Source organism: Elgaria multicarinata, chromosome 1, assembly GCF_023053635.1.
Source record: "Elgaria multicarinata webbii isolate HBS135686 ecotype San Diego chromosome 1, rElgMul1.1.pri, whole genome shotgun sequence".
NCBI lineage: Eukaryota > Metazoa > Chordata > Lepidosauria > Squamata > Anguidae > Elgaria > Elgaria multicarinata.
In genome coordinates this window covers 55,471,745-55,486,877 of record NC_086171.1, presented here as the reverse complement: position 1 = coordinate 55,486,877, position 15,133 = coordinate 55,471,745, and the positions used below count along the sequence as shown (strand labels likewise).

Sequence of the window (15,133 nt, the reverse complement as noted above, 5' to 3'; positions counted from 1 at the left end):
GGTAAATAATTTTTTTTTTTAAAGAATTGCTTTAAAAAATTATTTCTTTAAATAGCTTCACTCCCTTATTTCAAAAATGAATGTATAGTTCTACTCAATACACCACATTTGACAGAAGATGGAGCTCTATACTTATTTTGGCCACTTTGTTTTATACAATTTACAATTCTGTGTATTGAAAGAGGCATAGTAGGAGTAAGAGCGTTAAAATGATTTAACTATTGCTACTGCTTTCTTATATATCATAAATAAATTGACACCAACTACCTCTAATCAAAATGAATTTTTAAACTTTATTTCAATTAGAAGTTTAATGCCTATTTTAAAAATATTAAGTTATATGTATTTCTTAAAGGTAATATAATATATACTTACATGCATCTCTGATATATAGCAACATGGCTAAGAAAATGTAGTCAACTAAATCAAGAGTGATGCTGTCAGCAAATAAAGCATCCCAAACAACAAGAAGGTCTTGGAGGGAAAATTCTCGTCCAAATAGAAGCCTTACCCATCGCCTAAAAAGAAATTTAACAGAACATATCAGAAGTTGCACCATATATATCAGGAAATAATAGTTTACAGGAACTGCAAGACACATTAACTTATTAGGACACAATCCTGTGCATATTCAGATAGGAAGAAGTCCTACAACTCCTGGCATTCCTCAGTCAGTATGGCTAGCTGGGGGAATGCTGGGAGTTGTAGGACTTTTTCTGTCTAAACGTGCAAATGATTGCACCCTTAGTTAATTTCTATAGTGGGTCGGATCCAGATTTGGACATAGTTAGAGTTGAACCACTGAAATCAATGAAACTTAACTAAGTTGTGATTCTCATTTATTTCAATTAATCTACTCCAATTATCACCGTCTAGATTCAATAATATGTGTGTGTGCATATTTAAGGAAATGCTATATTATCTCTTATCCCAGTTACAGAAGGCAATCTGTTAAGGTCTTTAAAACTCCAGTTGTATAACGCTATTAAGCAGATAGGCTTTATTAGAAAAGCTTTGTACCAGTTTACACTTCCTTTCACTTGCTTATAGGTAAATGGAAGAAACAGTTACAAGAACTCTTCCAAAACTTCCACAAATGAGCACAGCCATCATAATTTTCAGTTGAATTAATGAAGCTTTTATAAAGACTGCCTTCTTTCTGTTTTAAAAGGACTTTGGCATCTGAACCGAGCACCTCATTTTAAGATTGCATTAACCTAAAGAAGTGGGCACTTAGATTGTAAATTTACTTTAAGGATTTAAGTTACAACTTCAGTCTGGTTAAACTACAGTAGGTGCAATACTGAGGTAGCCTCCAACAATGACTTATTCTAATGTCGGCATGTCAAGAATACTTTACAATAACATACAATAATATATATCTTCAGCTTTCTATGAGTATCTACTTATAAAACTTGAAGAGGTGTTACAATAGACGATGTGGGAGAAACACAGAGCAAAGCTAATTTTACCCAATTAATTCTAACAACATTCTGCACAATGTGTTTTACCCAATAGAGGAAAATTACCCCTCCGTGACTAGCCTACAGGAAACTATTACCTTTCAGTGTCACAAACATTACTTAGACTCCGCAGGAAGCCTATCACTTTAAACAGCAGTTGCTCCTTTCCTTAAACCCACCCCACCTTTCACATTTCACAAAGTGTTAGGAGTCAGAACTCAGCAGCGCTGGAAGCACTTGAGCTGACTTTATTCACATCTACCTAATGCAACTCGGGAAGAGGGATAAAAACTAATACACTTTAAAGGGGGGGAAATACACCACGGCATAATAGGATTTGTTATTTGTCTTTTATCAGAAATCTCCTTTTCTTCTTCCCTATTTCATTATGCAGCGTTAATCATTTGTAGATGGAGGTTTATTCTGCTCAAACCAAAACCAGTCAGTACTGCTACTTGTATTCCCCGTCCTTCCTCTCAATTCTGCTTTTAGATTTTCTCTTGGGAATATTAAGTCTTCGTCCCTAGAGGCATTCTGTTTTCACAGATGTAGAGAGCTGAAGAACTGGACTGCTTTAGTAACCATAATGCTACCATTAATGATCTGAACCTCTATGACTCAATGGGTGTAAGCAATTCATACAATTGTAAATGGATATATACTAATGCTATCTGCTTGGGTGTTTTTTTTTAGCAACATTTTCCTTGTAGCATCCATAAACCAAGGACCCTATGGTCTCTGAACTACGTTACCATATGGCGTGACTTCAGCAAGCTTTGCCTTCATAAAAAGGGATGCTTTAAGGAATTAAGTTGTTCGTTTGAGTGTCTTCTTACTAATTAACACACTTTTATTGCTCTTCCAAATATTTAGAGACAATCTAAGTTTCACTTAATGATACCATAGGACAAGGGGAGCCCCTTTCTTTTCAGATGGCTGTCTATAGTTTAATTATAGCTCTGTCCTGTAAATTCCAGCTTCACATCTGCTGCACCTGCAGACCATAATGCTCAAAACAGTGTACCCTTTTATCCCATTCGGTAACACAATAATCCATATTTTACCACACCAACCTAGCAATTGTAACCAAACAAAAATACAGGATGGAATTTTTAAAAGCAATAATGAACAAAAAAAGAGTTAAAACAATCTCCTTGCTGAATGCATAACCCCATGTTCTACACATGATTTCTATGTAATTAAGCCATAATCCCCAAACAAGACATAATTACTACCTACAGATAGTGGTTTAATAATGACCCGCAACAGAGAGGAACAAATGCTCTGGAAACTTTTAACTACAAGAGTGACATTTTTTTTTTTTTAACCAAATTTAACTTTGAAATGAAATCATTTTAAGGGCACAATCTTATGCATGTTTAGACAGACAAAAGTCCTAAAACTCCCAGCGTTCTCCAGCCAGTCATGCTACCTGGGGAAGGGTAGGAGTTGTAGGACATTTTTCTGTCTAAACATCCATGGGATTGCGGCCTTAATTAAGGATTACTGGGAACAACCTCTTCCTGGACCCTTGCAGAACGGCTGCAAGTCAATGTTAACAATATTGGACTAGATAGACCAAAGGTCTGAATTAGTATAAAGGCATGTTAGTCTCCAAGAAGGGTTTTTTTTTTAGGGGGTGTCTTCTGTGTCTTTCACAGTCACATCTGTACGTACAATTTCTACCTTTACTGAGCAAAATGAAGATTTCATGAACAAATGGTGCTTTCAATGTTGTAGCAATGTGGCTCAGAATTTTCCAGAATTGGTGGAACTGAGCGATACAGTTTGAAGAATATGTAAGCCTTAAACTGTTTTTCTTAAATGAACGGTCATCTTAACATTATTTATATCTGCACAAAAGTCATACAGTTTCGCAAGAGATTCAAGGTACAATATGCTGTTCCTGGATTTGATGGGAAAATGCTGGGCACAGGCTGTGGAGTAGTTTAAAAGGTAGTCGTTAGCACCATATGTAGTGTTTGGAAGCTAACCAGCGCACCTTAACCAGACTGAGTGCAACTAACCAGGGGCAGTTTTAAATGTTCTCTGATGTTCTCCTTCCAAAAGAAGAGAGTTTACCATTTTCTGTGCCAGCTGCAAGACCTTTTTCGAGACGAGTCACACAAACAATAGTAAACCCAATAGTAGTAAACCCTTAAGTTTTCAAAGGCAGAGGTGGCTATCACTAAGGTCTTTGCTGTCCAGGATGTCTGGCAGGTCAAATGAGTCAACAAATGGAACTCCTTGCCACTGCCAAGGTGCAAATCACTAAGAAATATTTCCAGACTCTGAATCTGCTCTTACATACCTTCCTCCCATTATAAGAGATTTTATTATATTGAATGGTATAGAAGCATAATAAATAAATAAGTAACTTTTCTCCTGACTTTGAGCAGTTAGTTCTCCCCCTGGTCTCTATCCCTCCTTCGTAATAACACTTTTCTCCCAGAAACTAGTACTTCTAGCCATTTGTCATCACATCTGTATCACCACCTTAAGCAGTTCCTTGCTGCTGCACTCTGTCATTGTAGCCTCTTTCCTTCCACCAACTTTCCCTGGTAACCTCCACATCATTCCACACTCTGTTCCCCATCTCTCCTTCCACATCCCAAAGATACAGCTCTATTATATTCTTTCACGTATTATTTTTAATGGGATATGACAACAGATTGGGCACTGCCGTTGCATCCATTCCTTTGAATGGGCATTCCATCTTCTCACTCATATGTCATCACCCGCTCCCTGCTGAATCTTGTCCAGTATGAATACCATCCTAGCATATGGCTTTACCATATCGACATACAGTGCTCGCCATTCCTCTTTCCTCTGTGGCCTGTCAGTTCTATACCATTCCTCTTATTTCCTCTGTATACACTCCTCAAACAGCTCTTAAATATCCTTTTGTGCCAACCAAAGCCACATACGCACATGTATTTTGTGGCCATCCATCTTCTCCAAACAAGTTTCCATGAGTCTGCAGCACTTACCTCTCACTTTTTCCACCCATACTTTTAGTATTAGATTTACTGCCAATTTTATCTGATAGCTATTTTACTTTAATTCATTTATATAAACAATTACAAGCCACTTTTATTTTTAAAATAAAATAAATTCAAAGTGGCTTTCAGACTTTATTTAAACAAATACAAATAAGAAGTACAATGATCTTCTGAACCCCATTTTACAGTCTTTTCCTGGTCACCCAACTGAATTCTTAATGTCCCTATTACTTCAGAGATCAGACAAGTCAATCACTGAGCAAGTGGCCAAATTTTTGAACTTGGCCATTTCTATCAGATCCTCTATGACTACTTGTCATTTTAATAGTTAAATATACGCTCAGTCCTTTGTATGTAACTTTTGCTGGAATGGTCTATTGACTGCAATAAAATGGTTGTTGAAGTACAATTTGTAAAAAAACACACAAAAAACGGCAATAAATATAAATCAAAAGAGCAGCCTCACTAGTTTTTATTAATGTTTTGATTTAGCATTTACTGTAAAGCACCTTAAGAGGTTACCAATTCCTGAAAAGTGAGATATACACATATTTGAAATAAATCAGTATATAACCCCGTTGCCTTCCAGCACCTCATCCCATACAGGGGTAATCAACAACCCGGCCTTGCACCCTTCCATCTCAACATATGTATTTCTTAATGTATCTCTCCCAATATACACTCTTCCAGTGTCCAAATACACCATTTTTTCCTAAGCCCTGCCTGTCCTTGTGTTGTGTATGCTTACACATTTCCAGAATTTTTACCCCAAAACAGTTCCAAAACACATAGCTACATTATGGGCTAAAGAGGATGCAGCCCCAACCCACCAACTCAGGGGGATCACTCAGATTTCTAGCTTTCACATAAAAAGTCTCCAACCATTGTAGCACCCAAGATATGAAACAACGCTTTCTTCACAAGAGGCTTTTATTGTGCACTCATGGTCGGTCACTCATGGAAGTCTGCAGCTCTGTTTCATGGTGTTGTCAATGTCCAGTATCTCTCCCATTGTTTTAAAGCTTTATTCTGACATTTTTTAACTCATGAAAATGCAGTAATATTTCTGGAATCACGCAATATTGCAGTTCCATCTACTGTCTGTAAAAATAAAACATATGCACAACAAGCAAAGGGCCAAAAAAAACAGGGAATGCATGTATTGTGCCAATCATAATCCCACAAAGACTCTGGAAAAAGAAGCCCCAGTAAAGGTGTGGAATTTTTGCTTAAATGTAGAGAAGCACTACTCTGTCCTGTTTCTACCTTTCATTGTGTTTAGCCAATGAAGTCACAGTCATGACTGACAATTTGTGAGCAGTGTTAGCTATAAATAAAAATGCGGAGTGGCCACTGTATTTATTTTGACCCCATTTGTGGGACTACCCGGGATTCTCCAATCTGGCGCATTACAGGTGGGTGTGACTACAACTCCTGTAATCTCCAGTGGGTCTTCTAACTGGGGATTATGGGAGCTGTAATCCAATCCATTTTGGTTGCATGTAAATGTATGTATACCCAGTAAGGTACTACGCAATGCAGCATTTACATGCTAAGGCAAGCTGATTTTGAACTATTGGTAATATAATAGAAGTCAATTATGTTTCTCAGGTATACCTATTATTTTTATTTTTTGCTTTATTTTATTATGTTTATATTCTGCTCCAGGAGCTAAAGAACTTTTCACAACAACCCTGTGAGGTAAATTAGGCTGAAAAGTAGTGACTGGCCAAAGACCATCCAGTGAGGAATTTGCTAATACAAAAAGTATTTGCTAGTACAAAAAGTATTTGGCCAGCTCTGTCTGCCCCTCTCTCCCCAGTTCTGGGTGGCTGTCATGGCTGAGACAGTCTGTCCCCTTTTCTGTAGCATGTGTGTATGTTTGTGAGAGAATGGCTATGTGCATTTATGTTTCCTGCATCTGTGTGTTATAAAAGGGGAAGTGAAAAGGGGAAGTGTATCTGCATTTGAGTTCACTACCATGAGCAAGGTACTACAGTCTTCTGCTTCCAGGAAAGTATGTAAGATTATTTCCACTAAGACATGTAGTAAAAAACAGAAGCTATTGCATTGTTGTTTAACATAAAATGACTTTATGGACTCGTGTGTGTGCGTGCACGTGCATTCTTAAACGCACACAAAAAATGTGTGAGTTCGGTGTTGGGGGCACAGTGTGGAGCCCACCAAAACCTGCTAGGATCTATCATGACCGTGATCTGGTGCCCCATAATGATATAGGCACTTCCCCAATGTCTGGCTGCTCCAAGTCTTGTCTCTGGCCTTAGCTAGACCTAAGGTTTATCCCAGGATCGTCCTGGGGTCGTCTCTGCCTGCTCCCGAGATCCCCTGTGTGTCATTTACATGAACAGGGACGATCCCGGGATAAACCTTAGGTCTAGCTAAGGCCTCTGTCTCCATACCCAGCATCTATCAGATGCTGCCAACACCTCCACTGTTCCAGATCTAGTAAGATGAATGAGGAGTAGTAGGCTCTATTCCAGTCCTCTATCCTCCCACCCCCACCCCCAAATCCAAGGCCTTTCATTAGAAGTCTTCAAAAACTTCATCTAAGGCTTTACCTTAAGTCTACATGAATGCAATTTTAGGGTGCACTTCTATGCATGTTTAGACAGAAATAAGTCCTTCAGCTCCCAGCATGCTCCAGCTAGCCATGAGGCCTAGGACTTTCCCCCTAGTCTAAACCTGAATAGGACTGTGCCGTTAGTCCCCTTGCCTAACCCTTAGCATCCTGCTATTCCTCACATCACTTAGTAAAATACCTTGGGCATGGCACCTCCAAGGAGGAACGGTCTGGCTAGCAATGTATTCTGCTTCTATGTTAATGTAAATTCGCCAATCAATAATGCAATGGGAAGAATCATAGGGTCAGCCTCCCCCTGGGTGGCCACTGTTAATCCTTTCAGCATACTAATTAAAGATCCAAAGACCCATCACGAAATTGAGACATAGTAATGACTGTATTTTTTAAAATACTCATTAAACCAAAAGGCAGAAATGAAGAGAGGTCTGAAGCCACTGAATTTTAGGAAACTTTTCTCTAAGGGCAGTGCAAGAGAAACCTTGTGAGTTTTATGTTCCACCACTGCCCTCCCACGGCTGCCGTTGACACTCAATGCTTTTGCCTATACTTCAGGGCATTCAAGTTTTAAGGACAGATACATTCCTTTTATCCTTTCTTCTCCCCACTGATCTTTGGGGGAATTCTTCTCAACTTCATCTACATAATATTTGATAAGTTTTCCTATCATTTAACCAAGTTTTTGTTTGCTCTGGGGAGAGATTAGCTGCATTGAGCCTTCCCTTTCAACACATTTGGGAATGCCAACATTCTTGAACACCAGGATAGAGATTTTTTTTTAATGCCCCTTCTTTTGGGTGTTTAAAAATGAGGTGCTGTGGTTGAGTGACCCTTCTTTTTTGATGATTGTGAAACCTGAGCACCTAAGACAAGCACTCTTAAACTCTGGAGCCATTACTGAAATGTTAATAGGCCGGTTCAGACAACACGCTAAGCCATGGTAAGACCGCTAACCCTTTTGCAGTAAATAGCTAGTGGGCGTGTTTAAACCATGGTTATGTAGCCAACATGGTTAGGAATGGTTCATTTGACACTGTAAATTATGGTTCACTCGAAACACTAAGGCTGTAGCTAGACCTAAGGTTTATCCCAGGATTGTCCTGGGGTCAAACCTGTTCATCTAAGTGCCACACTGGGCATCCAGCACTCAGGCAGGGACAAACCCGGGATGATCCTGGGATAAACCTTAGGTCTAGCTATGGCCTAAGTCATAATGGCTTAGCATGTCGTCTGAATAGGTCAATGCTCTTCCCATGAATGTCTGTTCTCGGTGTGACCCACTCTACCTCCCATACCGCTGAAAACATGTCCCTGTAGCCTCTCTGATTTTGTTTTCACCCTAAAAACTGCTCTAAACATCAATACCCATATTGCTTCAGTAACTACTCATGTACAGAATCACCATGCTGAAAATGCCGATTGGATTTCACACTCTATGCCTTCCTTTCTTGTATACTAAGCTATACATCCAAGTTCCTGAAAACTCAAACAGTACATGTTTGCTGTTCTGCTTTTTCTAACCCAGTTTTACATATACTTGCTAGGATTATTAGCATCTCTGTCACTTTAAAGATTTCTCTAACTCTGTAAATGTCGGCTTTAAATTTAAGCACTCTAAATAAATGTTTTAATTCTATAAATAATTCCTTCTATTCCTTAGGAACTCCTTTTCTCCAGCTCCTTCATTCCTCTAAATAAGATGCCTATTTTCAGTGGCACCTGACTCAAATTCTAAAGATCCCATACATGTGTTTGGGTCAACCAAGACATGGGGCTACACAACACTGAGAGCTGTTCTCCCCATATGACAGCACATAGGGAAAGCAAGATATCATTTGGAAGGTTGTCCCAACCTGCAAAGGAAGAGAATTCGGTCTGAAAGTCCAAGACAAAGCTTGAGAGCATGGAGCCAGTATTTTTAAGTTACCACGACATGTGATACTTTACTGTATGTACTGCGCATAAGTTAAGATAGAAATCTTAAAATGACAATTTCCACAATTTTTGGACAATTTCCACACTTCTCTTAAGCCAAAAATGGTTAAATTCTAAGATTTCTAAGGAAATGTGCTCTGGATGCATTTAGATGATACTGATTTTCTGGATCCATTTCATTCGGACTTTTGGCTAGAATATGAGACTGAGACTGCTTTGCTTGTCTTGGTGGATGACCTACTTTGATCACCCAAATTATCATTAGATTTAGTACCTCTAGGAGAAATCATCTCAATTTTATAAGGAAATTAATGTTTCCTTATTTTAATGGATAATGTAATATGCCATAAGTTTAAATCTAGGTTGGACCGAAGATCTGCCTTCAGTGAAAGGCAGACCTTTCATAAGAGTAAGGGCTCTACTCATGGAAGGTCCCTCTGCCCAATTTTGGGGGATCCTCCATTATACAGATTATCCTATTCAGCATGGTCTCCTGTCTTTCTGTGTAACATTTTCAGGCTTGCTGGAGGAACTACCATGGAAAAGGAGGGAGGGAGTCCACTTCTATCAGCACAGTCGATCCTGCATACAACTGGATTCAACCACTAACACCAATTTTCTATATGCTGTGACAATTACCTAACATTTAGTAACACTGTAGTGTGACTAAAATACAGAATCCAGTATAGAGATTTTGACCAAGGATTGGGGCTGATTCTTTATATTGTGGTTGTTAAGCAAAAGCAAAAGGGTTTAGGTGCCACCCCAGTGGTTTATATGAGTTTACCCCTTTACTTTCTATCATTTAAGTGAATGACTGTCATTAAATACAGGGGGGAAACGTAAAACACTATTTGGGTTCAGTGTTGTAGTGGAGACAAAACCTGTTCATATCAATGGGTCAATAGCCCATTGACAGAGATTCCATGGGTGGAACAACATTTGTCCTGTCCTTTCTGAAGGCAGCTCTCAGGATGCAGGGAAGGAAGGGATATTTTTCCAAGCTTCCTCCCAAAATCCTGCAGAAGCCAAGTCTAGGAGAAGAGAACGGGTGGATTTGAAAAAAGGACTGGTACTCTTATTGTTCCCAAAATTGTGATGGGTTTTTATTGAGTCACATATAATTCCTGAAAGCCCTCAAAGAGACTACAAAATTCTCTGGAATAATAATGTTCAATCCAGCACAACTATTTCATTAAAGCACTAGCTCAAATTCTAAAATGCATTCTTATAAAATGGGGATGGGGAATGTGTTGTTCTTCAGATGTTGTTGGACTGCAACTCCCATCAGCCCTAGCCAGAAGAGCAAATGGTAAGGGATAATGGCAGCTACAGTCCAACAACATCTGGAGGGCCACATGCTCCCCATCCTTGGTATAAAGGAACAGCTGATGAATTACAATCAAAACCAGGTTATCACTTTAGTAGTGCAGGCCGCTTTATAATTAAGAGCAGAATATTCCAAAATATATTGTTCTGCAAATTCTCAGTCAAGGAAAAGCTAACTTTTCAAAAAGGAGAAACAGGAAAGATTTATGTCATTACAATATTCATCTTATGCCTATGGTAAGCTCTAAAACTAAATTAAGCTGCCCTTCAAAGGCCATAGACAGCAGTCCATTTCAATCCATTAGTTTGGCTAAATGCCTTCATACATTCATGAAGAGAGTCATTATCATCAATCTTCCAGTTATACCGACCAGTTTACTAATTGTTTATGCATCTACCCAAGAAATACTGGGTGGCTTCTCATTGCTAGCACAGTTCCAAAGAGAGTCCAGTAAACAACTAGTCCAGTTTGAAATGTATGGAGATGATTTAGATACTCTGCCAAGCAAAAAAGTACTAAATTGCTGCTTTATTTACATTCTTAGTTCAGAGGTAGATTGTAATTTGGGATTCTTGAGATGTCAAATTTGACAACTCTAAAAATAGATTCTCAGTTAGTTTTTTTTTAAATTTAAGAACTTTAAAACAATGCTGCATATATGTTAACAACTATTTCATATACAGTATTACAGTTTGCTAATTTAACTGCAGAATTTTGTGCAAATGCAGTTGTTTTTATTATATCTGTAACATGGCAAGGAATGCTGGTACTATAAACTATTTTTATTATATTATACATTGAGACACACTTTGTAAATTAACAAACAATATAAGTATTTCTAACTTTTCTAAAGTTGATTGCCTATAACTGGCAGAGATTGCTATGGCATAGTTGGGAATTTAGTTGTCCAGAAAAGGATGGTCTCTCATTTATTTACCTACATATTCCTACAGAACCATGCTGGTAATAAAGCACTTGGATTAAAAAAAACACCAGCTAATTAATTAATTAATTACCATATTTGCTATAAAATGTGCACTATATAGTGCAGTACAGAAATTGTGGTGCTTCCAGGTTCCTGTATGGAGTGTGTGTGTGTGTGTGTGTGTGTGTGTGTGTGTGAGAGAGAGAGAGAGAGAGAGAGAGACAGAGAGACAGAGGCAAGCAATGCCTATGCTGCTTCTAATTATTCCAATTATCATGGCACACTATGAAAACTTGATTAATAACACTGAAGATATTGTTGTGGCAATTAGCCATATGGTTGTGGGACTTTATTCTGTCACGATTTAGCCATTAGCATCTACTTATGTTTGTCAGAACAGTGCATCCGTGACAAGTTGAAGTTCTGCTCACCTTGCTGATTCCCTTGTGAGCAACACTAGAGAACTGTTTATTCCTGGGAGCCCTTTGCCAGAGTAAATTTTTCATGCGGCATCCGGTCTGACTGGGGACAAATGTCAAGTAGCTTTTGCGACGACCCATCAAGCCTGGCTCCTTCTACAAAGGTACTTACTAAATTGCTTGTCAAGGCAGACTTCTTTCAAAAAATGATTTGACCAAGAAAATTAGTGTCAAGTGACTTGTACTGAATGTTTTGAATGGTTAGTAATTCAAACAATATGCACATTCCATTATTTAGACACGATGAAATGTTCCATTATGATTTTATACAACTATGTGGCATGCGTTACAGTACACATGAAATGTATACCTACAAGCCCTGGGACTGTGGGCCACTGCTACCTTCAATTCGGACCAACACCGTTTGGCAAATGTGTTTCTTTTCTATGCAAGTCAAAGTGTTAGTGCACGTTCTCTCTTTATGTTGTATGTATATGATGTATGTGCATATTCTCTCTTTCTTTTACACACACACACACACACACACACACACACACACACACACACACTCCAATGCACCCATGCAAACAGCTGATTTACAGGAACATTAGGTGACTCAGGTAGATATTCTGCTGACTTACAAGTATCTACTGTACAATAACTTCAGAAGGATTATAGGGGAAAGGAACTCCATTGTGACAGAGTTAGGGATAAAAAGAGTTAATTGAAAGGGTTTAAATTATAGACATTTTTAGATAATTTTTAAGTCTGTATCTGGCCTTCTGCAGCACATAAGTGAAGAAATGCCTGCCTATTACATCAGATAGGGCAAGTCTTAGGAGTTAGAGCTAACGTTTTCCTTGTTTAGTTAATTGATTGCAATTTCCCCCCACGTGTTCTGATGAATAAATTTATTTCTTTGGTTAAAACCATCTGGTGTGTTCTGTCTTCATCTTCTTAGCCAGGCTATCACACAGATGTAAGTTAACCCACCAAAGAATTGGTTGGAAACCAGCAGAGTTCTAATGCTTTGGTAGATGATGGCAGCTAGAGATTCATTGGAATATATTAGGGTAGGGGTTAATCCTAGTGCTAAAGCTAAGGCAATGAGACACCCAATTAATTTGGTTTATTTAGTGGCTCCCAAGGGCACCAAGAAAAGGTTAAGGAAACTCTGAAAAAAACCATGGCTGTCACACAAACTATCTTGAGCCAGGGAGGAGTTCCAGCCTCTGGCTGCTAGCAGCTTCTGTCTTTATTCAGGCTAGGAGAGAAGACAAAACGGCCTGATGAACTGGCTTATTCATTCCAAAACTGCTACTACAAGTTTAATGAAGAACCATCCTGCACCAAGAAAAGGAGAAAGAAGACAGAACAGCCAAATGAATAACTTCAACGAAGAGAGCTACATGGAAGAGACTGGGTAAGAACATATATTTAAAGCCACCAAAAAGCCTATGACAAGCACGGGAAGCAGCCGTTGCAAGCAATATTTTTGAACCCCAGAGGTATTTGAATTCCTAGTGGTCAATTATTTTCAGTTTACATGATCTTGGGTGTTGCTGTTTTTAGTGGAGAGAAGATCCATACATAAAAAAATGGGATGGTGATCACAACGTGATTGTTAAACTCTCATTTTGAGGTCCTGTGCTGCATAGCTATCAATTTATGAGACAATACAACAGTATCTTGCCTACATTTACCTGACTTTCTTTATTAGTCGAAGAAACCCTCAATGAAACTAGTATGTTGTTAAAAGCTAGTATTGAACTGGGGTCTTCCGCTGGCTCTAGTCCACATGCGGCTGTGAGAAAATGCTTCCAGGGGGAGCCGCTAAATGGGTGAAAATACTAGTTTCTGAAAGGGGGAAGTAGCCCCTGGGTGCACACAAGGCCTCTATTGGATACTACCCATAGAAACTACTCCTTGCAGTCATATGCCCATTTAAGTCCAAATGGTTAGTTAAATTCATACTTTTGACAGAATTCTACAAGAGGTGCATAACAACCTTCATCTTCTCTGATCTCTTCTACTTCCAATTTGCCTCTGTATTGTTTCCTATTCCCCCCCCCCCAATTTCTGATTTCCTTTAACAGTCTTTACCTTTACTACTACCTTTACTATGAGTGCTCAGAATATTATAAAATGCACATCTCAATGTCCCTATCACCTTTAAAGTCAAAATTGGGTGCAAAATATTTTGGAAAAATTGTTTTGCACATTGCAGGATTCAACTCTTGCAAAACAGCATGAGAAGAGAGGGAGTCAGCCGGCTCCATTCTGCACCAACACTTAGGAGTAACTTCATGACTAACTCTGCTCTGACGTTTGAATCCAAAACCATTAATTCCCCTGATCACCATATGATCAAATATTCAAACATTTGTCCTGTAGTCCTCTTTTTAAAACCCTATATTATAGCTCAGAGCAATTAATTTTGAAAAGGTGGTTTATGCCCTTTCTTAATAAATAAAATATAAAATGTTTTTTTTTTAATTGTGCAAGGAGCAGAATAGCGGACCACAGTCTTGAAAGTAGGGAAGGATCTGTCACCCCAAAAGTTGCACTGGCCAATATCATTCCTAAAAAAGAGACTGAATACTTCTGGTAGTAACTATAAAAAAACTGTGTTCATACATGGTTAATTATAGCTAGGAAACAAATTTATAATGGCTGGGCAACGAAATATTATGGACAAAATAAAAAAGAGATGGCTCACTATGTTAGATCCTTTGCCTTCTGAGGTGTATATTTACCATCTGATATAGATAAACTGTGTAAATGAGGAAAACAATCTTACGTGGGGCCAGGAAGGAGTAGGTCAGTGGATTTCGCTTTTATCCCAAGCACGGACAGCTTCGACTAGCCAGAGCAGAAGGTGTGTGTGCGCGCGTGTGAGAATTTTGTTGTGATTTTCAATTCAATGGATTATTGTATTTTAATTCCCCCCCCCCCACTGAAAGCAATTGGGCGGGGGGAGAGATAGCTACACCAGCTCCAGGCTGAATAGCTGACGGGCCCAAACTTGGCCCATATTGGGGAAAGGGTTGCAAAGCTTTGTGTTACCTTCTAGAATGCCCCATTTTGGGGCCTCACACCTAGGACAATAAGAAGAGCCATTCTGGATCAGACCAATGGTCCATCTATTCCAGCATTATGTTCACACAATAGCCAACTGGCTGTCAACCAGGAACCCACAAGCAGGACATGAGTGCAACAGCACCCTCCCACCCATGTTCTCCAGTAATTCACATACATAGTCTTTGATACTGGAGGTAGCATTTAGCCATCAGGACTAGTAGCCATTGATAGCCTTCTCTTCCAGGAATTTATCTTACCCTCTTTTAAAGCCATCCAAATTGGTGACTGTGAAGGACAGGGGTGCAAATCTGTACCTTTAACTTTGCTGTTGCTATGGGGTTGTAAGATCTGCCCCTAGGTATGACCTGTGGTCTATTGT

General features: G+C 38.9%; 1 protein-coding gene across 5 annotated transcripts in view; it reads right to left on the bottom strand.

The window, feature by feature from the left end:
- The window catches only part of TBC1D5 (TBC1 domain family member 5), a 314,125-nt gene that overhangs the window by 85,162 nt on the left and 213,830 nt on the right, over positions 1 to 15,133 (bottom strand). For all 5 annotated transcript variants that reach the window (XM_063128520.1, XM_063128512.1, XM_063128544.1 and 2 more), the window contains exon 14: positions 376 to 518. In XM_063128520.1, coding sequence (XP_062984590.1) covers positions 376 to 518 — 143 coding nt within the window. The remainder of the gene's footprint in view (positions 1 to 375; positions 519 to 15,133) is intronic.